The 24855-nt window shown below is 36.6% G+C and overlaps 1 protein-coding gene across 2 annotated transcripts in view; it reads left to right on the plus strand.

Annotated features, from left to right (window-relative positions):
• Positions 1-24855, plus strand: part of TRIM24 (tripartite motif containing 24) — a 127025-nt gene that overhangs the window by 54895 nt on the left and 47275 nt on the right. For both annotated transcript variants that reach the window (XM_025380553.1, XM_025380552.1), the window contains exons 3-7: positions 1220-1367; positions 5208-5340; positions 11283-11399; positions 15111-15225; positions 18387-18533. In XM_025380553.1, coding sequence (XP_025236338.1) covers positions 1220-1367; positions 5208-5340; positions 11283-11399; positions 15111-15225; positions 18387-18533 — 660 coding nt within the window. The remainder of the gene's footprint in view (positions 1-1219; positions 1368-5207; positions 5341-11282; positions 11400-15110; positions 15226-18386; positions 18534-24855) is intronic.

The following is a 24855-nucleotide window of genomic DNA, read 5'->3' on the forward strand; positions in this document are numbered from 1 at the left end:
AGGCTATCTGACAGGAGGATTGGCAGGTATTAAGGAATTCACATGATTTCTAGGAAGCAGGAGTCAGTGGTATCAAGTGATGTTAGAAAGATTGAAGATGATAAGACCAGAGAAAAGGTAGATTTTGGTTTATGGACCTATCAGGTATTTGGAATTTGGTTAGTGTCAACCACTGAGTGAAGTGGAAAAAATTTTTGCTGTCAAACCTGTTCTCATCTCCACATCCCACTTCCAGCAACCCTCACCAAAGCCACTGAAAAATCCTCCTAGCTTGTCATTATACAGAAACGCTTTTGCTCCTTCTGTAATTTGTTCTCTATATTGTAGCCATTGTGACATAAAAATTCAAATCTGGCCATGTCACTTTCTTAAAAGCTTTTAATAGACTTATTTGGAGAAACACCAAAATTGTCTTGTGACTCCACTTAATCTGGCCCCTGTCTCTTGTCCTAGCTTCTCTTGCCAGTCTTCCCCTCAGTCGCACCACTTCAGTCATACTTGCCTTCGTTCAGTTCTTTGAACCTGCTTACTCTTCTTGCCTGGGACTTTTTCTACATGCTGTTCTCTCTTCCTAGAAGTAAAAGCCTTCAGTGGGTAATCCCTCTTCATGCTTTCCCTAGCCTTCCAACCCCACTAAAATGAGATCCATTTCTTCATCATATGTTCTTACAACTTTCCGTATATTTCCTTTATGGTAATTCTCTGTTTGTAGTTATATATTGATATGCTTATTCTAATAATGTGCATCTGCCTCACATTTAATCTTCACAACTACTCAGTAATATCTGTATCATTACCCTCATATTAAAGATGAGTATTCTATGTAACCTGCCCAAGACCACTGAGCTAGTAAGTGAGGGAACTGGGATTTGAACCTGCAGTATTTACAAGACTGTAGTTATCATATGGGCAGGGACCGCATTTGCTTTTCCTGACTGTTCTGTTCTCACACCTAGCATAATGTTTGGGAAATACCTAGTTGAAATATTTGGGATGCTGAATTAAGGAGAAAATGTACTTATATTCTTGTCTCTGCACAGTATTTTCATTTCATATGTGTATAATGTAACGCACAATGTCAGTTTAAAATTTCCCAACACCATTAGTAGGCTAACTGATTTAGCCTGATATGGTTGGTGTATCATGTATATATAGCTCGTGATAGGACCAGCTTTTCATTTTCTCAAAAATTCATGTGCCATGGTTCTTTTATTGTCAGGTGTGTACAAGCTGTGAGGACAACGCAGAAGCTAATGGGTTTTGTGTAGAGTGTGTTGAATGGCTCTGCAAGACGTGTATCAGAGCTCATCAGAGGGTAAAGTTCACAAAAGACCATACTGTCAGACAGAAAGAGGAAGTATCTCCAGGTAATACATGAGTTATTTTCTTTTTTTTTCTTCTATCTTTCCCCGTCTTTTCTTCCTTCCTGTATTGACTTGTTTTGACACTTTTATTTTGATAAGTATTAAATATATACTCTTAAGTAAAAGAGGTTTATATTATAATTGAAATTTAAATACTTAAAAATGTTGGAAAATGTGAATAGATGTAGAACCCTGTTTTACATTCATACTGCATGTCCTCCTGCTTCTATAAATGTCTTCAACTGGTGTGAATATAGAACAAATGGAGAAAAAAATTGCTTTTTCTTATTTTTCTTTTATCTCTAAGGTAACAACAAAGAGTGGGCTTAAATATTTTATAACTCTTTTTCTTTTGATATTCTTGTTGCAAACCTGCATCATGATTATTTGTCTGATATGTGGATAGCCAGAGAGGCTTTTTTATGTAATTATTATTTCTGGTTTTATTGTCTTGTTTTTAATGTACAGTTCACTCATATATTTTTTATTTGGTAAAATACAGGCAACATAAAATTTGTCATTTTAACTATTAAATGTACAATTCAGTGGCATTTATTACATTTACGCGTTGTGCAAGCATCACTACTATTTTCAAAACTTGTTTATCACCCCAATCAGCATCTTTGTACCCTTTAAGTAATAACTCCAATTTTCTGGCTGGACGCGGTGGCTCATGCCTGTAATCCCAGCACTTTGGGAGGCTGAGGCGGGTGGATCACGAGATCAGGAGATTGAGACCATCCTAGCTAACACGGTGAAACCCCGTCTCTACTAAAAACGTACAAAAAAATTAGCCAGCCATGGTGGTGGGCGCTTGTAGTCCCAGCTACTCGGGAGGCTGAGGCTGGAGAATGGATGAACCTGGGAGGCGGAGCTTGCAGTCAGATCGTGCCACTGCACTCCAGCCTGGGTGACAGAGCGAGACTCCGTCTCAAAAGAAAATAAATAATAATAACTCCGTTTTTCTTCCCCTAGCTCCTGGTAACTTCAAACCTATTTTCTTTTTTGTGAGACTGAGTCTTGCTTTGTCACGCAGGCTAGCTGTAGTGCAGTGGCGCGATCCTCAGTTCACTGCAACCTCTGCTACCTGGGTTCATGCTATTCTCCTGCCTGTAACTGGGATTACAGGTGTGCGCCACCATGCGTGGCTAATTTTTGTATTTGTAGTAGACACGGGGTTTTAACATGTTGGCCAGGCTGGTCTCGAGCTCCTGACCTCAAGTGATCCGCCAGCCTTGGCCTCCCAAACTACTGGGATTACAAACATGAGCCACTACACCCAGCCTTTATTTTCTGTCTCTGTAAATTTGCTGATTCTGGATATTTCACACAAGTGGAATCACATGGTATTTGTTCTTTGATATCTAACTTATTTTACTTAGCGTAATATTTTAAGGATTCATCCATGTAATAGCATGTATCAAAATGTAGCGAAACCTTTTTTTTTTGTGTTTGTTGTTTGAGACTAGTGAAAGACTTGGTATAATACCAGCACTTTGGGAGGTCGAAGTGGGATGATTGCCTGAGCCCAGGAGTTCTAGACCAGCCTTGGCAACATGGCGAAACCCTATCTACAAAAAAAAGAAAATTAGCTGGGCGTGATAGTACATGCCTGTAATCCCAACAACCTGGGAGATGAGATGGTGGGAGGACCGCTTGAACCAAGGAGCTCGAGGCTGCAGTGACCTGTGATCATTGCCATTACACTCCGCTTGCACGACAGTATGAGATCCTGTCTCAAAAAAAAAAAAAAAAAAAAAAAGAATTGCATTGCTGGAGTTAATTCCATATTTCATCTTGATGTGTTGTGCTTTTAATATAATATATTACCGATTTTCTCTATCTGGTTATTTTCATTTTCATTCTGAATTCTACATGTTTACATATTTGTATCTTCAGAAATACTTCTTGAATTTATTTATCTAATTATCAGTTTTATATGTTTTAGTTCATTAATTTTATCTGTAATTCCTCTCAGGTTACCTTAGGGTTTTTGCGTGTGTGTTTTGTTTTGTTTTGTTTTGTTTCTTGAGACAGAATCTCACTCCATGACCCAGGCTGGAGTGCAGTGATGCGATCTCGGTTCACTGCAAGCTCCACCTCCCGGGTTCAAGCAATTCTCCTGCTTCAGCCTCCCAAGTGCCTGGGATTATGTAATCTCTGTGCCACCATGCCTGGCTAATTTTTGTATTTTTAGTAGAGATGGGGTTTCACCATGTTGGCCAGGCTGGTCTGGAACTCCTGACCTCAAGTGATCCACCCGCCTTGGGGCTCCCAGAGTGCTGGGATTACAGATGTGAGCCACCATGCCTGGTATAGGCCAGCATACTAGTTTGTCAGTTTTGACACTATTGACATTTTGAGCTAGATAATTCTTTATTGCTGGGGACTGATTTGTGCATTATTAAAAAAAAAGAAATGCAAATGGCTAATTACTGAACATTGTTTCATTTCAGTTATTAAAGAAATGCATTCTAGGATAGTGACGTATGTGTCTTCTCTCTTTCTCTCTTTCTGTCTTTTGCATTTATTAAATTGTCAAAGATGAAAAATTTTGAGAGTTCCCCCTGTTAATATGGTTAATAGCCACTCTACACTGGTTGGAGTACAAATTGGCACAATTATTTAGCTTTTCTCTGTATGAATTACCCTTTAACAATTCTACCACTAGGAATTTATCTTATGGAAACATTTAAATGATTTATAATTTTCATATGTTTATTTCAGCATTATTTGCAGTACTGAAAAATGAATAACTTACAAATATCCTTAGCAAGCGGTATAGTGGTTTATCTATTTTGTGAAATACTATACAGTTAATAAATAAGAAATGAGGTGGATATATATACTAATACAGAAAGGCATCTAAGGTAAAGTGAGAAAAAAAAATCTTTAAAAGACAATATATGTACTGCCATTTATTGTTTTATAAAATGTAACACTGCACTATACTATATGTACTTCCATACTTAGAAAAACAACCAGAGGAATGCACACCAGGTTATTAATAGTAATAATCTCTGGAGGTAGGATTATTTCTGAAATGTTTGGATTTTGCCTTTAATTGTTAGTAAGATAACTGAGGTTTACTATTTAACCATATTTATTCATATTCTGATTTTTTTCACTTAACATGACATAAACATTTTCCAGTTTTATTCCCACACTGGAAAACTAGAGTGTAATAATGAAAATATTATTATTTCTGTGTTAATGGGTATCCTCTGTTAGGATTTTTACAAAAGTAGGTTATTTGACTACTCCTTTTAGACATTTTTATTATATTTTCTTTCTCCCTCCCTCTCTTTCCATCTCTTTCTCTGCCTCTCTGTCTCTGTCTATGAGGTCTTACAATGTTCCCAGGCTGGACTCAAACTCTTGGTGCTCAAGCAACTGATCCTCTCAACTCAGCTTCCTGAATAGCTGAGACTACAGGCGTGGGCCACTGTGCCCTGCTGGATTTTCCAAATTGCATTTTCAAAAAAATCTCCTCCCATATTTGGGATAGAAGACATCCAGGTGGTTTATACTCATTTACCAGGGCTGTCTTCTTAAGGCTTTTTAATGCAATAAAACATATTTTTAACTACACACTTAGTTCTTTCATTTACTTCTGAATCAATTTTAATTTCGTCCTGGAAAATGAAAAGGTTATTTGCTTTTTTCCCCTGAAATGCTGACAATATGTGATATCTTAATATCTGTAATTCTTAGTGAAAGTTATGGTATAGGTGAAGCTGTAGTGTTTATATCAATAGATGTGAATTCAAATGGGCAATCGAATAATTATTTACTATTCAATTATGTTCATTTTCTTCTCTCTGTCTCCCATTGTTTCTGCAGAGGCAGTTGGTGTCACCAGCCAGCGACCGGTGTTTTGTCCTTTTCATAAAAAGGAGCAGTTGAAGCTGTACTGTGAGACATGTGACAAACTGACATGTCGAGACTGTCAGTTATTAGAGCATAAAGAGCATAGGTACCAGCATCTTTGGTTATGTATATAGATTCATATGCAGCTTTAGAGGACTAAAGGACTGCTGCCAACCCTCATCAAATGGCAGTCTGCAAATAGGTTTTGTGTAACCAGCAGTATGCTGGCCTATACCAGGGTTTATCAATTTTGACACTACTGACGTTTTGGGCCAGGTAATTCTTTATTGTTGGGGACTGATCTGTGTGTTATATGGTGGTTAGCATCCTTGACCTCTACCAACTAGTTGCCAGTAGCAACCCTCTAACCCTCCCCAGTTGTGACAACAAAATGTGGCTCCAGACATTGGCAACATCCTATGGAGCAAAATCATCCTGAATTGAGAACACTGGCCAACACACTGTTTAAAAATATATAGAACTAGTTGCCAGCATTGTAAAATGGGGAGATTTTACATTTTTTAAATATCTAGATTTTTGGCTTTTTTGAGAAAATGGAAGCTCTTCTAGCCCTGGGTCTGTATACATTCATGTCAACATTTGAGGCATGCCTTTTCCAGTTCATTATAGTTCCTAGCAAAGCTTACTTTTAAATCTCATCTCAACAGTCATTCAGGTCAGCAACAGATGATTTAGACAGTAAGATTCAAATCGATACAAAATATAATTGCTTATGATGGTCTAGGCTCCTGATACTGGCAGACTGGATAATTTGGACCAACAGTGAGAATGACTAGAAAACCTGCACAAAATACAGGAATTATCTATATGAAATGCTAGAGCTAATAAAATAGTAAAGCATTATTGGACAGGATTGGGTTGGAGCTGGGGCTAAGGATGGCGGGGGCCTTTTACTCCCCTTGAGGTATTTGCCTAGAGATGAGGAGTAATTTTAATAGGCTCACAGAGCTGAGAAATCACGGCCTGGAGTGCAAGGATCATGCATGGTCAATGTGTCTCCTTGTCTTGAGTTGGTACCCTGAAAGTCTACACTATTACAGTAAAGATAAATTAGCTAGTAAGTAGTTCCTCACAGGGACTAAAGCTCAGCACTTAAAATTGGATTAAAGTGAAGTCATATCGCTGGCTCCTCAAGTTTCCTGGTAGAATCAAATGTAAATCCTTACCAGAAAGACAAAGAAGACATCTAGGCCTCTAACTTAGTCAATAATGAATTTTGGAAAAACGATATTCACAGAATTAGAAATAACCAGGTTTGTTAGGAGATTAGACAATGTGAACATAGTGAGACCCCATCCCAACAAAACATTTGCTGGGCACAGTGGTATGTGCTTGTATTCCTAGCTACTTGAGAGACTGAGGTGCTCCCACCTGAGCTCCTGGGATTGCTTGAGCCCAGGAGTTCAAGGCTGCAGTGATAGTGCCACTGCACTCCAGCCTAAGTGAAAGGATGAGACCCTGTCTTTAAAAAAGAAAGAAAGAAAGAAAACCCTGAAAATTACAGTATCTGAAATTAACTCAGTAGAAGGGCTTAAGAACAGATTTGGCATAGCATGAAATGAGAATTAATGAGCTAGAAGAAAATTAAGAAAATATCCAGAAAGAAGCATCATCAACAAGAGGAGGATGAAAAGTAGAAGACATTATTGAAGATCTAATATGGATGTAATTGCAGTCCAAGAAGGATGGAAAGTACAGAGAATGGGAAGGAAGCAATATCTGAAGACAGAATATAATGGCTGAGAACTTTCAGAAGCTGACGAAAGGCATTTAGCCTATATTTAAGAAGTTGCACAAACCTCTAGCAGGATAATTAAGAAAGTAATATTTTTAAAGTGCAAAAATAAAGTAACTTTCAAATCTAAAATTCTGTACCCAGTAAGCATATTCTTTAAAAATGAAGGTGGATGAAAAATGTTTCAGGCAAAATACACTGGGAGAGCATATCCCTGATAAACTCTCACTTAAAGTACCTCTTAGCAGAAGAAAAATAATAGAAGATACAGAAAGGAATATGGAGCAATTAAAATAATAGGTATGAGTAAATCTAAATGAATGTTGACTTAGGAAACTATCTTTTTGGTGTGGTATGTGTATATGTATATCACATAGCAGTAAATGTGCTAAAAGGGTATGGAATTTATGTTCTAAGGTCCGTGCATAGTCTAGGAAGAGGGTAAAAAGTGCAAATATTAGATGATATGTAAATATCTGTTTTTGTAATGTCTAGAGTAGTCACTAAAAGAATAATAAGTACATATAATTACCAAGGTGTGGAGAGTTGTGGGGATGTGGAATAATCAGTATAAACAAAGGAATAATCAGTATAAACAAAGGCAATCTACAAATATACTATAATTATACTAAATGTGAACAGACAAAATGTTCCAAATTATAAGACAGGTTTCGGACTGGATAAGAAGGAAAATAGAAAAATGTGCTATTTTCTTTTTATGAGAAATATCTAAAAACTCAATACATAAAAGACTTAATGGGAAAAGACACACCATATAAATACTAACCAGAGGCAAAATGGCATAGTAGACAAAATCCATTATTTGAGATAAAGAGGGACACTTTGTAAGGATGAAAGACTCTCTTCATCTAAAAGATATGAGTTGTAAATTTATACAGGTTATAAACTTACAAAAAAATGACAGAACTTCGAACTAATAGAAAACTCCATAGTCACAGTGGAAAATCTTACCACTTTACGCAATAATTGAAGCCAAGTAGTGTGGCAGGTACCTGTAAGTGCTAGCTACCTAGCTACTCAGGAAACTGAGGTGGGAGGATGGCTGAAGTCCAGGAGTTTGAGTTCAGCCTGGGTAACATAGCAAGACCTATCTCTAAAAAATAAATAAGTAAATAAACAACACAATAAGCAGACTAAAAAATCGGTAAAGATAGAGAAATAAGGGCCAAGCATGGTGGCTCGCACAAATAAATACATACACACATACGTAACTGACAAAACAAGAAGACTAAAAAATCAGTAAAGATAGAGAAATAAGGGCTGGGCACGGTGGTTCACACCTGTAATCCCAGCTACTCGGGAGGCTTAGGCACGATAATTGCTGGAACCTGGGAGGTGGAGGTTGCAGTGAGCAGAGATGGCACCATTGCACCCTGGCCTAGGTGACAAAAGCAAAACTCCATCTCAAAAAAAAAAAGATAAATAAGATTGAATAACACAATTAACATAACGTCGTATGGACATTATGGAACACTGTACCCCAAAATATACATTCTTACAATAAAATATTTTTAACTGACCATATGCTAAAGTCTTAAATTTGGAAAGATTGAAAGATACTATATATTTGGAAATGAAATTCTTGTGATAACTAAAGTCTGCTGATACATGATCCTGGAATTCTGGCTTAAAGGAAAAAAGTATTTAGAAGACATTATTGAGTCAAATGATACAAGTAAGAAGCATGGTCTGTAGGTTAAAGTACTGTAACAAGGTCAGTTTTTTTTTTTTTAACTTTGCTATGAATACATAAGAAAATCCTTGTTTTTAGGAAATGCACACTTAATTTATTAAAGGGTTAAAGGGCTATGAGGAGGCAAACTAAAAAATTGATTAATCTGTATAAGGAGATATATGATCTCTATATACTTGGAAATTTAACTTTGAAATTATTATAAAATAAGCAGTTTAATACATTTAAATCATCAACAAGGAATTCCAGTAGATATTAGAAAACATTTTGATTTGAATAGTAGTGAAAATATCAGTCAATCAAGCCTTGAGGTTTTTCTTTTTAATAACTGAAGCCATATTTGGAGGACAGTTTATATTATTAAATGCATATGTTGTATGTTAAGGATAAAGTCAATTCACTAAACATTTATTGCAGTTTAGGAAAAGTAGCAGATTAAACCCAAAGTAAGTGTGTTTTAAAAGAAACATAATAAAGACAAATGTAGAAATAGTCAAAGCCAAAAATTCAGTCTTTCAAAAGACTACTAAATAATCAACAATTCTCTGTACGAGTGATTGAGAGAGCAGGCCCAAATAACCACTACCAGGAGTAGGAAGGTGGCGTTACTCCATATTTCAAATGTTATAATGAAAATTTTTATGTGATATTGGAAAACTCTTAGAAAATGAAGTTTTTACCAAAACTTATGCTAAATACAATAGAAAGAATAGTCCTTTAATGTTCATTCATAATTTAAAACCTTCCCACAAAGAAAATTACACATGCAAATGACACCAATAAATGTACCACATAGTTAAGGTAAAAATAGCCCCTTTTGGCCTGGCGCGGTGGCTCACACCTGTAATCCCAGCACTTTGGGAGGCCAAGGCGGGCAGATCACAAGGTCAGGAGATCGAGACCATCCTGGCTAACATGGTGAAACCCCGTCTCTACTAAAAATACAAAAAATTAGCCAGGCGTGGTGGCAGGTGCCTGTTGTCCCAGCTACTCGGGAGGCTGAGGCAGGCAAATGAACCCGGGAGGCGGAGCTTGCAGTGAGCCAAGATTGCGCCACTGCACTCCAGCCTGGGCTACAGAGCGAGACTCCGTCTCAAAAAACAAACAAACAAAAAAGCCCCTTTCTTATACAGACTTGTCCGGAGAATGGCAAAAAAAATGAATTCTTTCCAACTTGTTATATGAAGCCAGCATAACTTTTACACCAAAACTGACAAGGAATAGAAATGAAAAATTACAGGCCAGTTTCACCCATGAAATGAATGTGAAAATTCCAAGAAATGGAAAATAAGTAGAAAACAGATGATTTGAGAGGAGGGGAAAACTTGCCTTAAATCTCATAGTATTGTCATTTTTGGACAGTGTAATCACAACCAATTTGGCCTCATTTTGGGGATACAGAATTCATTTAACATGCCAAAATCATTGATGCTAAAACCTTTCATGTCATATTAAAAGAATAAAGGAAAATGTATATGCCTATCTTAATAGAAGCAGTAGAAACATTCCATAAAAATTAAATATACATTCCTAACATCTTAGCAAACTAGAAATAAAAAAAGAATTTCCTAAGCCTGATAAAGATTATTTATGGAAAGTAGAAAACGTACTTAATATTGGAATATTGAAAGTCTTTGCATTGAGATGAGGAACAACATAAGGGTGACCATTTTGACCATTTAATGTAACCTTATATTAAATAAGTGTAGTAAAGAAAAAGTTTACTAAGATAAAAAAAACTTGAGTTGCCTATGAAAGTGTTTGAAATGTTATTATTCACAGATATTATGTACAAAGGAAATCCAATGTAATTATTAACTGGGTATCCCCTTTTTCTAACTGGCAACCCTATTTAATTACATGTAAACATTTAAAATCACATTATATAAAATATGTTAATTTAGAAATATTGTATTTTGTACATTTTATAGGAAAACTTAAATCAAACTCTTGATATGTATCTTCTATATCATTGCCTTTCTATCTTCTCTAGAACTTCTCTTCAGTTATCAAACATAGTCTGGCAAAGTAAATGATCTTTCCTCACTTTCAAATTGGAAACTTTTTAAAGTGCTATATCTTATTATACTGTTGCTTAAAGTTTTATCACAAGGCATAACGTCTAGAATTTTGCCCTTCTCTCTCTGTGTTTATCCCGATTTTTCTTTGTGGCTCCTAGAACATAACTACCTATTATTTAAAAGTGGTCTTTTGAAATGTTTGTTTTCAGCAGGCTTGCATAATGTAGAAATTGCAATATAGTTAATAAGTCAGATTATATATCATTGACTATTTTTTGCCAAGTCCACCAAGTGAAAGTGAACTCTGTAAGCTTATAAAACTGAATGATGGATGCACGTGGTTCTCAAACTTTCAAAATATTTACGTGTCCATAATCTTTCTTGAAGGATAATTTGAGAGGTGGGGAAAACTTGCTTTATTAGGGATACATTTGATGTTTTAAAAGATTGTTATATAAATTCTTTATAATCCTATTTTATGTTTTTATCAGTCTTTTTATTCTTGGACTTTTCCTCATTATATGTTTTTATATGAAATAATTTGCTTATTTCTTCAGATATCAATTTATAGAAGAAGCTTTTCAGAATCAGAAAGTGATCATAGATACACTAATCACCAAACTGATGGAAAAAACAAAATACATAAAATTCACAGGAAATCAGATCCAAAACAGGTAATTTTATGGTATTATATAATCATTTTTATATAATTTGTGAAGTATATTCACTTTTAGAACATTTTCCTTAACTCACAGTTAAGTAATAAGTTGTTAGATGACAGCAATAACACATGGTTGATAAGACTTTCCCAGAAACTTAGTTGGAAAGCATTCTTTTCTGCTGTAAAATTTCAAAACTCATATGATAATAAACTACATTTAGTATTTTGATAGCTCATTTATCTAATAGGTATTGATAACTTATTATCACTTATTTTCCAATTTTAAAGAAATACCAAGATTTAAATGCAAAACCAACCATTTTGTGCCAGTATTGTAAAATATTTTAACACTTGAATGAACCCTGAATTGTTATTTTAAGGTTTGCTGAAATTTGAGATGCCTGCCTATGCTGTGATTTTTTAAAACTGCAAACAGGTGGAAATTTTAAGACACTAGGATACAGGGATTGTTAAACTGTTCCACACACTTTTTACTTCTTGCCTGATAAAATGCTTACTTAAACAATTACTTATTATGCCTTTTGTCCTGGTAAGAAAATCATCAACTGTCCAAAGTCTTAGACATTAGTGACCGGGGAGAACCACTAACCTCCGTGGAGCAGGGGCAGCTGAAGGTGTTGTCTAACCCCTTTTTAAATCCCATGTAGGGCACATACTTACATTTAATTTATACACCTATGAAATCCCATGACCTCTTCTGTTGTTTTACACACAAAAGAAATGTCACTGCCTACATAAGTCAAGAAATGTTCATTAGAATGAGCCAGAGTAAAAGAGACCTCACAGAGAATTTAAATGTTTTCCCATGTATCAGTTGTGTCAGCCTTTAGGACAGTCATCAATCTGTTATTATCATTTTGGAACACAACTGGGGGTGAAGCATTTGGAAATTTTTTAAGGTAATGAATTCCCTGTATTACTTGATTTCCTTAAAAGAGATTTTTAAACATAATTTTACTATTTCTTGATACCCCAGCATCATTATTGTATCTATTTATTATTATGCATTATGTTGTATGTCTTTTAGTTTTTCTCGTTATCAGCTCTCATTTGTTTTTACCCCCCCCCCTTTTTTTTTCTGTTTTTTGAGACAGAGTCTCACTCTGTCACCCAAGCTGGAGTGCAGTGGTGCGATCTCAGTTCACTGCAACCTCTGCCTCCTGGGTTCAAGCAATCTTCCTGCCTCAGCCTCCCAGGTAGCTGGGATTACAGGTGCCCACCACTGTGCCCAGCTAATTTTTGTATCTTTAGTAGAGATGGGGTTTCACCATGTTGGCCAGCCTGGTCTCGAACTACTGACCTCAGGTGATCTGCCACCTCATTCTCCCAAAGTGCTGGGATTACAGGTGTGAGCCACCATACCCGGCCCTGTTTTTTACCTTTCTCTTTGACACAACTATAGTTAATGAATACTATTTCCTTTATTTACCATATTCTAATCAGAATAGTATATTTTGCCAAGTAGAATAATTGGTGGGTTTAAAATTTTTTTATTCTGAGTATTGAAAATTTGTAATGAATATTTATTGAATGAATGAAGAGAGATAATTATAGGCATTTCTACCATCTAGTGGCAAAAGGTAGCAATTGTAAAATAATTAATTTTAAATTAAAGATCTGCCCTTAATGAAATTTATCCCTTTGACTTTTTTCTTACTGTTTCACTGAGCATATGGTTTGAGTTATGGTCAAAGTTTACATTTTTTTAATGTATGGATGTCAATTTCTCCCACTATCATTTGTTGAAAAAACTGTTTCTCTGTGGGATTATTATTCTGTTCCATTGTGTTTTTCTCATTGCTAGTACTTCACTTTCATGATCTTGATCATCGTAGCTTTTTATAGTAAGTCTTAAGATAGTGTTCTTCAAATTTGTTCTTTTATTTTTGTAAAGTGATTTGTGCTTTATTTCTTCTACAAAATTATAACATTGTGTGTAACAATTTTGATTTCTGAATTGAGGCAAAAATTAAAGAATCTTTATTAAGTGCAAATTGCTTATATATCTTTATAACGTATCTGATTATAAAAGGGTACATTTATTAGAGATATTCATTTTTATGCATTTGCCCCCATGCCACTGTTTTTCCCTTATTCATCCTATTCTACCATCATGAATACTTAAATGAGTTTTTTGAGATTGGTTGCTTCTCAGGCTTATCTGGTTCCCTTGATCCTGTAGTAATGTTGATGTCAAATAATTATCTTGAAGAATTTCCAGCAGGAAATAAAGTTTCTGCCAGTTTGGTTTTAAGTTTTGGAGGGTAACTATGGGAGAAGCTTGCAGAAGAAATTAAGCTTTTAATTTAATCTCACAAAGTTTGGCGGATGCTCTGTTATTTTCTATAACATTCTGGTGTGGTACCGTATGTTTTTCTTTCTGTAAGAGTGTTGCGGGAATCAGGAGACTGGAGAGACCAGTAGGTAGAACAGGAGGATTTTATTGAGTGTACTCAGACCCAGCGGATTAACAGCCAAAGACTGGGCCTAGAACAAAGACCGGACTTGGCTTTTATACACAATTCTAAAAGAGGGTGGGCTACTTTGAAACAAGCTTACAGTGGCATGAAGCATAGTGGCACGAAAGCTCAGGTACAGAAGCAGAACAAAGGCAGTTAATCATACTTTGACAGGTTCATAACTCAGACTTACATATGATTCTTGCTATGCGGCTTAGATGGCTGTTACCTAGGGTTGCTCTAGTGCCTTGCACGGACTTATCTCATAACCTTCACTATGGTGTCTGGATGGCTACAATCCAGGCCCGCTCAGGCATGTCTCATGACCTTCGCTGAGCTGCTTAGATAAAACAATACTTAAAGTTACTAGTTATAGAAAACAGGAATCAATAAACTCATAAGTTTACTCATACCATAGGAGAAAGGAAAATAAAGAAAATTTGTTTTTTTCTTCTCCCCATGTTGAGGGAGTGCTGGGAGAGTCTTCAGAGCACATTCCTTTGAGCCCTAGTTTCTTAGATAATATTATCAAGACTTTCCTGGGTCTGGGCTGTGCCTATTTCTGCCTCTGGGATAAGTCAGCCTAATACAGGAAAGCTTGTTTTTCAAACTTGCTTTTCTCTTTTTAATTTTATTTTTCTTTTTTTCTTTAATTTCCCACCTCAAGAGAGGTATGTAGTTGATAAAACATGGTTATTTGGCTGCTAATTTTGCAAAGAATGGGTTAAGTAGCAAACTAGTATTTTTGTCTTTTTCTACTTAGGTGTGTGAATACTGTAGCAGTTAAGATTACTAAGAAAAGAGTATCACATGTACACTTTTCTAGCTTTTGGTTGCAATTAATATAGTAGAACTTGTTCAGAATCATGGTTTATAAATCCTTTTTAGTCCACCCCCACCCCCCATCCTTTTAGGTAGAGCATTGATTTTCCTGGGTGTCATCATAATTTTTCCAAACTGTATTTTCTTTCCAAACTGTATTTTCTTAAAATGTACTCATTCTTTTCTAACTCTATATATTTTTAAGATTCAAGACTTAATTTTAAGATTAAGTGGTGATATCTTTCAGAAGAATTATATTTCTGCTGTCTCATCTTCAAGACAGTCAATTTAAAGTGAAGGACTTAGAAATAGCAGAGCTTCTAAGGGCTGAAAACATTTTGGTCTAATGTAGACATTAAAACATCAATTTTAAATATTATACAAAAAAACTGCCTTATGTTTTTCCCCCTTTTAATTTTCAGAATTATTGAAGTAAATCAAAATCAAAAGCAGGTGGAACAGGATATTAAAGTTGCTATATTTACATTGATGGTAGAAATAAATAAAAAAGGAAAAGCTCTACTGCATCAGTTAGAGGTAAGTGACTGCCCATGGGATAGTATATTGATTCAACATAGTATTTCCTAAAGTACTGTGAAGTAGAAATCATAGTGCTTTTAATATAATTGTTTCATTTATGATTCAATACTTTTTTTCCCCACTCCCAAGTTTTCCTTTGCTGGATTTTGTATTGTAGCTGACAATTTAAAACTTTATAATACACTGTGAATGTCTGACAACTGATTGTTTTCTTTATAGCACAAATTATAATGCCTTGCTTGTAGGAGGATCTCTGAATGTTAAACAGATGAGTTATTTTTGAGATTAACTGAAGTGACAACTTTGCATCATAAGGGGGTTTAGTGGAGCGAAATTTTCTAGAAAGATACACTTCAGTTTAGTTCTCAAGTATATATATTCAACCCTGTGAGAAGTTAGGTGAAAGAGTACGGCTAGCCCTGCCCTCAACATTTTATAATTCTAATTGCGAGAGCAGCACTTGGGGAGATATGCCCAAGGCACTTAGTTGTTTCTCACTGCAGATAAGAAAAACATTACTATCTTCCTCAGCTTTTTAAAACTCATGAAGGTCAAGATCCAAACTTTTGGTTTTCCTTCAAATAATAGAAAGTTGTAACACCTACATGATACATTAATCTATAATCTTAATTGCATGATTTTTAGGTATTCCTTTAGTATGTTGACATAGAAAGCATATTGATACAGTAAAGAAGCAAATGAGAAAAAAATAAAAGAATCCTAATGTTTGAAGATTTGAGGAAAAAATAAGACTTCTAGAAATAATTTAGATAATCTTCTTTATGTCATAGTTTGCCAAATTATAAGGTTTCTGTCAGAAAGTTCTATCCCTTCTGGGAAAGCATGATCATTCCTGTGTATTACCAGCTGTACAGGAAACAAAGACTAAAATAATTCTCTGTTCTTTTGGAAATGTAGTTATTTAGTGAGGAAGTATTCTGGGCAGGAAGAATCAGACCCCATTTATAGTAACTATTTGTTCAAGGTCTGTGACTTAAAAAAAAAAAAAATTTAAGTAGAAATTTAAGTTTCTAAAACTGCTTAAAATCAAATATCACTTTGATTTGCTTTCCCAGATACTACTAGTGCATACATTACTATGTATGTGTTTTCAAAATTGACTGTGTACATCAGAATCACTTGAAGAGCTTTACAAAGAAAATGACCAGACTTGCAAATATGTAAGAATGAACCTGGTCAGTATATATCTACTGATGACCAGGTTCATTCTTAAAAAATAATTTTTTTTTGAGACACGGTCTCGCTCTGTTGCCCAGATGGAAGTGCAATAGCATGAATCACGGCTCACCACAGCCTCCACCTCCTGGGCTCAGGTGATCCTCTCATCACAGCCTCTCAAGTAATTAGGACTACAAGTGTATGCCACCATGCCTGGCTAATTTTTTTTTTTTTTGAGTGAGGGGGTTTTGACACGTTGGCTCAGGCTGGTCTCAAACTCCTGGGCTCAGGCAGTCTGCCTGCCTCAGCCTTCCAAAGTACTGACATTACAGGTATGAACTACCCCACCTCCCCCGCTCCCCGGCTTGTTTTTTTGAGACAGTGTTTTACTTTGTTCTCCAAGCTTGAATGCAGTGGTGTTTTCACTGTAGCATTGACCTCCCGAGCTTGAGCAATCTTCCCACCTCAGCCTCCTGAGTAGCTGTGCAACCACACCTGACTAATTTTTTATTTTTGTAGAGATGAAGTCTCACTCTAGTGAATTTTCTTATTTTACTTTTTAGAGACAAGGTCTCAGTTTGTCATCTAGGCTCGAGTGTAGTGGTATGGCCTTGGCTCACTGTAGCCTCAAACTCCTGGGAAACTGGGACTACAAGCAGTCCTCCTGACTGAGCGTCCTGAGAAGCTGGGACTACAAGGCATGTGCTGCCACTCCTGGCTAATTTTTTTTTTTTTGTAAAGATGTGGTCTCGCTGTGTTGCCCAGGCTGGTTGGAGTCCCTTTTAAAGGCAAATAAACATAACCCCTTTTATCTGGTAAGACTCATAAGAAATTGGCTGAAATAGATATTTAGGATAGAAGGCCAAAAAACCAGGGCTTCTGATTCTTAATTCTCAACCTCTTCAAAGTAAACAATTTCTATTCCTACTAGAATGTTTCCAAAGAAACACTTAATAAATTTTTACAGAGGTCAAAAATAGCCTACTAGGCAAATTACTGTCTCTCTGAACTTAAATTACATATGGCAGAGTCATTGGCCGTTACCAGTCCCTCAGACAGACAACTGCAATTTCCCCCTTAACTCAGTGTAGCTCAAGTGTATTTTCCAAATCTGGAACTGACTAGGGCCAGGATCTGGGTTCACTTTTTATTGAGAATGTAAGTCCATGTTGTAGTATAGCAATTTTAGTTTTAAACTTTTCTAATTTATCTGAGACAGTAGAAAGTCCTGTTCTCCTTTTTCCTTGCTAGATCTAGGATGAGGTTTTTGGATAGGAACCTTTAAAATACCCAAGTTCAGTGTGCTCTACTTTTGATTATCTGCCTTCTCTAAGGAAAGTACATACATACTTCCCTTAGAGAAATCTATATTATTTTATGTAGCTTTTCTTAAAGTGCATTGGCACAATCGTGCATCTGTTGGCTCCCATGTTAATTCTCAATAGACAGAAATAATGTGATGCCTTTTTAAAAAATTACCACATACAAAGGGTAAGTGTCATCTACAACACAGCATGACTCTGTTTTGCACAAACTACTTGCAATTGCAACTGTGAAGTAGAATCCCTAAAAGGTGAAATCATATGATTGAGTAAATTACGTGATTGAGTTACTTTACAGGTTTGCTGGATAGTACATCTGTCTTATTTGTGAATGTTGAATTTCATAGGCTTTTACTGTATTATAGCTAATCTATCCTTTTTTATGTATTGTAAGATGCACGAACAGAGTTAACTGCCAGAATACGTAAGGCCCCTGATCCAGGGTCTTGAGGGCTGAGGGGCCACATTTGGGATGCAGTTTTTTGCTATAGTGAAAATGATCCTTTGTACTAATAGGGAAAACACTAAGAGTATTTTTAGTTTCAGTAAATTGAGTACTTAGAGATTGTAGTTATTCTAATTTGTTTACCTGGAAATGACCATTAAAGTCTATATTACGTGCTGATACTAATTTTGAAATTATTTTCTTGTTTTCAGAGCCTTGCAAAGGACCATCGCATGAAACTTATGCAACAACAACAGGAAGTGGCTGGACTTTCTAAACAATTGGAGCATGTCATGCATTTTTCTAAATGGGCAGTTTCCAGTGGCAGCAGCACAGCATTACTTTATAGCAAACGACTGGTAAGATAAAGTATGCTATTTAATATACTGTATAAATGCACAGTAAAACAATGGAGCCATTGTAATGCTTAAAATTCTGCTTGTGCGTTAATGCTTTTTACCTATTTCTAATATTTATCAAAATATTTTGGTTTAAATATTTTTACCTGGCATAATTTGGGTGTAATTTCAGTTTTAATTTGTCATGAATTCCTTCTTTGTTCTTTCCAAGTATTCACTGTCTTCATAGCAATTGAACTTGATACCAAAAATAAGGACGATAGTGAACATTTTCTGATTACCTATAGTGTGCCAGGTACTAATTCTAAGAATTTCCATGTAATATATAAACTTTTACATTATTCTTATGAGATATACCTATTCACCTCCATTGTACACATGATGAAACTAAGGCATGTGATTATGTAACATGTCTAACATCACACAATAAGAGGTATAGCCAGGGTTTATAATATGATCTCAGACATGACCTGAGCCTGTGTTATTGTTGGTGCTACACGACAATCTGTGGTGTTGGATGTTTTTGCCACAGAAAAATAGCTCTGTGATTTGGTGAACTATTTGACACTGGTCTAGAACCTTGCTACTTAACATGTGACTACCACATCACTTGAGGATTCTGGTCAGGAGGTCTGGGGTGGGGCTTGTGAATTTCTAACAAGCTTGCAACTGACGCTGATGCTACTTGGTCTGTGGGCTGTGCTTTGAGTAACAAAGATATAGAAGACATTTAGCTACATTCTTTAAAATTCCTGCTTTACATTAAAGATTCAACAGAGATTTATACTCCAAAGTATACTACAAACCGTAGGTTCAGTTCCAGACTATTGCAATAAAGCAAATATCATAATAAGCCTAGCCATACAGTTTTTTTTTTAAGTTTTCCAGTGCATATAACTGTGCAATAGTATTATGTTTTTTAAAAAACAAGGTATATACCTTAATTAAATAATCCTTTTTTTTTTGGGAGACGGAGTCTCGCTCTGTCACCCAGGCTAGAGTGCGGTGGCGCCATCTCTGCTCACTGCAAGCTCTGCCTCCCGGGTTCACGCCACCATTCTCCTGCCTCAGCCTCCCGAGTAGCTGGGACTACAGACGCCTGCCACCACGACTGGCTAATTTTTTGTATTTTTAGTAGAGACGGGGTTTCACCGTGTTAGCCAGGATGGTCTCGATTTCCTGACCTCATGATCTGCCCGCCTCGGCCTCCCAAAGTGCTGGGATTACAGGCGTGAGCCACTGCACCCTAAAGAATACCTTATTGCTAAAAATATTAATCATCTGAGCCTTCAAGAGTCAGTCTTTTTGCTGATAGAGATGTTGATGGCTACTGGGATTGTAGTTGCTGAAGGTTGGGATAACTGTGGCAGTATCTTAAAATAAGATGACAAGTTTACATTGATTGACTCTTTTTTAATGAAAGATTTCTGCATAGCATGCAATGATAATTTGATAGCATTTTACCTACAATAGAACTTCTTTCAGAATTGGAGTCAGTCCTCTCAAAGCTTGTAGCTACAGTATCACCTAAGTTTATGGAATATCCTAAATTCTTTGTTGTCATCTCAACAATGATCACAGCATCTTCACCAGGAGTAATTTCTATCTCAAGAAACCACTTTTCTGTGCTCATCCATAAGAAGCAACTGTTCATCCATTCAAGTTGGATCATAGGATTGCAGCAATTCAGTCACATCTTCAGGCTCTACTTCTAATTCCAGTTCTTTTGCTGTTTCTATCACATCTGTAGTTCCTTCTTCACTGCAGTCTTGAATTCCTCCAGTTCATCCCTAAAGGTTGGAATCAACTTATTCCTAACTCCTGTTAATATTGGCATATTTATCTCCTCCCATGAACCACTAAGGTTCTTAATGGCATCTAGAATAATAAGTCCTTTCTAGAAGGTTTTTAATTTACTTTGCCCAGATCCATCAGAGGAATCACTGTGTATGGTGGCTATTATACTAGCCTTATGTAATGTATTTCTTTTCTTTTGTTTTTTTGAGATGGAGTCTCACTCTGTCGCCTAGACTGGAGTGCAGTGGCGTGATCTCAGCTCACTGCAACCTCTAGCTCCCAGGTTCAAGCAATTCTCCTGCCTCAGCCTCCCAGTAGCTGGGACTCTAGGCATGCCACCATGCCCAGCTAATTTTTCTATTTTTTTTGTAAGAGACGGGGTTTGCCTGTGTTTTCCAGACTGGTCTTGAACTCCTGACCTCAAGTGACCCGCCTGCCTCGGCCTCCCAAAGTGCTGGGATTACAGCATGAACCACTGCACCAGCCACATAATGTATTTCTTAATAATTATTTCTTAAATAATACTTGAGGCCATGCACCTATAATACCAACACTGAGAGGCTGAGGCAGGAGGCTTACTTGAGGCTTGGAGTTCAAGACCACCCTGCGCCGCAGGGTGAGACCCTATTGGAACCAAATGGAAAAAAAAAGACATGAGAATCAGAATTACTTCTTGATTCATGGGCTGCAGAATGGATGTTGTGTTAGCGGGCATAAAAACAACCTTAATCTCCTTATATATTTCCATGAGAGCTCTTAGATGACCGGTTGTATTTGTCAATGAGCAGTAATATTTTAAAATCCTTTATTTTCTGAGCAGTGTGTCTCAAAAGTGGGCTTAAAATAATAACTAAAATATATTGTAAGTAGGTGTGCGGTCATCCTGCCTTTATTTTCACTTATAGAACACAAAAGCAGTATAGATTTAGCATAATTCTTAAGGGCTCTAGGTTATTTGGAGTGGTCAGTGACCATTGGCTTCAACTTCAAGTCACCAGCTGCATTAGTCCCTAACGAGTCAGTCTGTCCTTTGAGGATTTGAAGCCGTGCATTGTATGAAATTTCTAGATGGCATCATCTTCCAATAGAAGTCTGTGTCATCTACATTGAAATGTGTTATTTAGAGTAGCCACCTTCGTCAATGATCTTAGCTAGATCTTATTGATTAATTTGCTGAAGCTTCTACATTAGCACTTGGTGCTTCACCTTGTACTTTTATATTGTGGATACTGCAGAATGGATGGTTTCTTTCCATAAATCTCATGGACCAACCTTTGCCACCTTAAAACTTTCTTTTGCAGCTTCCTCACCTCTCAGCTACCTCACCTCTCACAGCCTTCATTGAATTAAAGAGAGTTTTAGGACCTTTCTCTGAATTAGATCTTGGGTTAAGGGAATGTCATAGCTGGTTTGATCTATCAAGACCACAAAACTTTCTTCCTGTCAGCAACAAGTCTGCTTGGCATTCTCATCATTCATGTGTTCACTGGAGTAACACTTTCAATTTCCTTCAAGAACTTTTCCTTTACATTCACAACTTGGCTAACTGGTGCAAGAGGCCTAGCTTTCAGCCTGTCTCAGCTTTGGACCTGCCTTCTTCAGTAAGCTTACTCATTTCTAACTTTCGATTAGTGAGAGTCATGCAAGTCTTCCTTTCACTTGAACACTTAGAGACTATTGCAGGGTTATTAAATTGTTGCGTCTGAAACTAGGGAGGCCTGAGGAGAGGAAGAAAGAATGGCTAAATGGTGGTACAAACAGAATATACTATTTATGTTTGCTCTTACGTGGAAGTAGTTTGTGATGTCCCAAAACAGTCACAATATTAACATTAAAGACCACAGATCACTGTAACAGATTATTGTTAAGAATTACCAAAATGTGACAGAGACACATGAGCATGTGCTGTTGGAAAAATGCTGCTGATTTTCTCAATGTGGTGTCGCAAACCTTAAATTTGTAAAATTTACAGTACTTACGAAGTGCAGTAAAGCAAAGCTCAGTAAAGTGAGGTATACTTGTATTACTACCTCCAAATCAAGTTTTCTGTCACCTATTCCAAAAAATGGAAGTCCAGAAATTTTCTGTACAATTTTAAAATAAGGAAATGTGATTCTGGATAAACTTTATGAAATAACTTCGAATATTGAGTGACATCAGAGTTCTATAACTTTTCTTAATAATGAATTATATTTAATTGTTAGGATTTGTTTTCCTTTCATAATTATCAGTGCTATAGTTTCTATCCTGATTTTTATTTTTTCATTAGTTTTAATGGGAAACATCTATATACTATGTACCTTCCGTATTCTGTTACTTATATTTTTCTGAAAGTCAAATAGAAAAGGGATAGAGGGAATAGAGAATTATGTTTTTCAATTTAATCCATCATGAGTATGTCTGTGTAAGATACATTATTCACGCAATCAGATAAGCATTCCTTCAATTTCCTTATCAATCTAAAAATGTGTTTTTCATTCTATTCTGATTTTTGATTGTATTATGGAGAAAATAAAAACAGGAGATGGGATAAATTAATTTACACAATGATCTGTTGAAATAGGAATGAAAGAGATAGTCATTTGTATGATACATAGAAGAAAATAGGAACAGTGAATCATATAGTACTAGTATTACCATTATCTTGGTTAACTAAATTTTAAAACACTGTGGAACCCAAGTGAGCATTGATGCATTTCTAGTAGCAGCTATAGATAACAATTTGCCTATAATGCGTGCAGAGCTGAGGTTTGTGATTGTTTTTAAACATTTAGAAGATTTTCTAACTTCAGAAAATGTGAAAATCATTATATTGTGTAACTCTATTCTCCAGAGTTCTGCTTTGTAAATATAGCCATGTTTACTTAGGTTATCCTTTAAATGATGGATTTTATATGCTTAAAAAATGAAAATGAAATGCCTAGCAGCCCTGAAACCTCAAGCTTGGCTTGCTGTTTTTAAAAATTTATATTTTATTACATATTTAATGTATACAACATGATATTCTGACATATATGCATATTGAAATTATTGTTTCAATCAAACAGATTAATATTCATTATCCTAGTTACCTTGTATCTGTGTGTATGATAAGAACACCTAAAATCTATAACAAATTTTTGATATACATTACAGTGTTATTAAGGAGGTTTTTTTGGTTTGTTCTTTTGGTTTTTGGTTTTTTTTGTTTTTTTGTTTTTTTGTTTTTTTGTTTTTTTGTTTTTTTTTTTTGAGACAGAGTCCCGCTCTGCCGCCCAGGCTGGAGTGCAGTGGCCGGATCTCAGCTCACTGCAAGCTCCGCCTCCCGGGTTTATGCCATTCTCCTGCCTCAGCCTCCCAAGTAGCTGGGACTACAGGCGCCCACCACCTCGCCCAGCTAGTTTTTTGTATTTTTCAGTAGAGACGGGGTTTCCCCGTGTTAGCCAGGATGGTCTCGATCTCCTGACCTCATGATCCGCCCGTCTCGGCCTCCCAAAGTGCTGGGATTACAGGCTTGAGCCACCACGCCTGGCCTTTTTTTTTTTTTTTTTTTTTTTGAGACAAGGTCTCCCTCTATCACCCAGGATAGAGTGCAGTGACATGATGATAGCTCATTGCAGCCTCAAACTTGCAGGCTCAAGCGAGCCTTTTGCCTCAGTGCCCCAAGTAGCTGGGACTACAGGTGCATGCCACCATAGCCCAGATTTTTTTTTTTTTGAGAGACAAGGTCTTGCTCTGTCACCCCAGCTGGTCTTGAACTCCAAGTGTGAGCCACCACATCTGGCCGGCATTACAATGTTACTAACTGTAGTTCTTACTCTGTACATTAAATCTCAATGCTTATTCATTCTACCTACCTGGAAATGTGTACCCTTTGACTTCTCTACATTTCCTACCCACCTAGCCCCTAGTAATCACCATACCACTTTGTCTTCAACTTTCTAAAAATATTCCATGTATAAGTGAGATTATACAGTATTTTTCTTTCTGGATCTGGCTTATTTCACTTATCATAGTGTCCTCAAGGTTCATCCTTCTTATCACAAATAGCAGGATTTCTTTCCTTTTTAAAGGCTGAATAATATTCTATTATATATATCTACCACAATTTATTTATCCATGCATCATTGGATACAGGTTGTTTTTCTATCTTGGCCATTGTGAATAATGCTGCAGTGACATGGGAGTGCAGGTATCTCTACAAGATCCTATTTCATTTCCTGTCATAATATACCCGACAGAGGGGCCGGGCGCGGTGGCTCAAGCCTGTAATCCCAGCACTTTGGGAGGCCGAGACGGGCGGATCACGAGGTCAGGAGATCGAGACCATCCTGGCTAACACGGTGAAACCCCGTCTCTATTGAAAAATACAAAAAATTAGCCGGGCGAGGTGGCAGGCGCCTGTAGTCCCAGCTACTCGGAAGGCTGAGGCAGGAGAATGGCGTAAACCCGGGAGGCAGAGCTTGCAGTGAGCTAAGATCCGGCCACTGCACTCCAGCCTGGGCGACAGAGCGAGACTCCGTCTCAAAAAAAAAAAAAATATATA

The sequence above is a fragment of the Theropithecus gelada genome, chromosome 3 (assembly GCF_003255815.1).
Source record: "Theropithecus gelada isolate Dixy chromosome 3, Tgel_1.0, whole genome shotgun sequence".
NCBI lineage: Eukaryota > Metazoa > Chordata > Mammalia > Primates > Cercopithecidae > Theropithecus > Theropithecus gelada.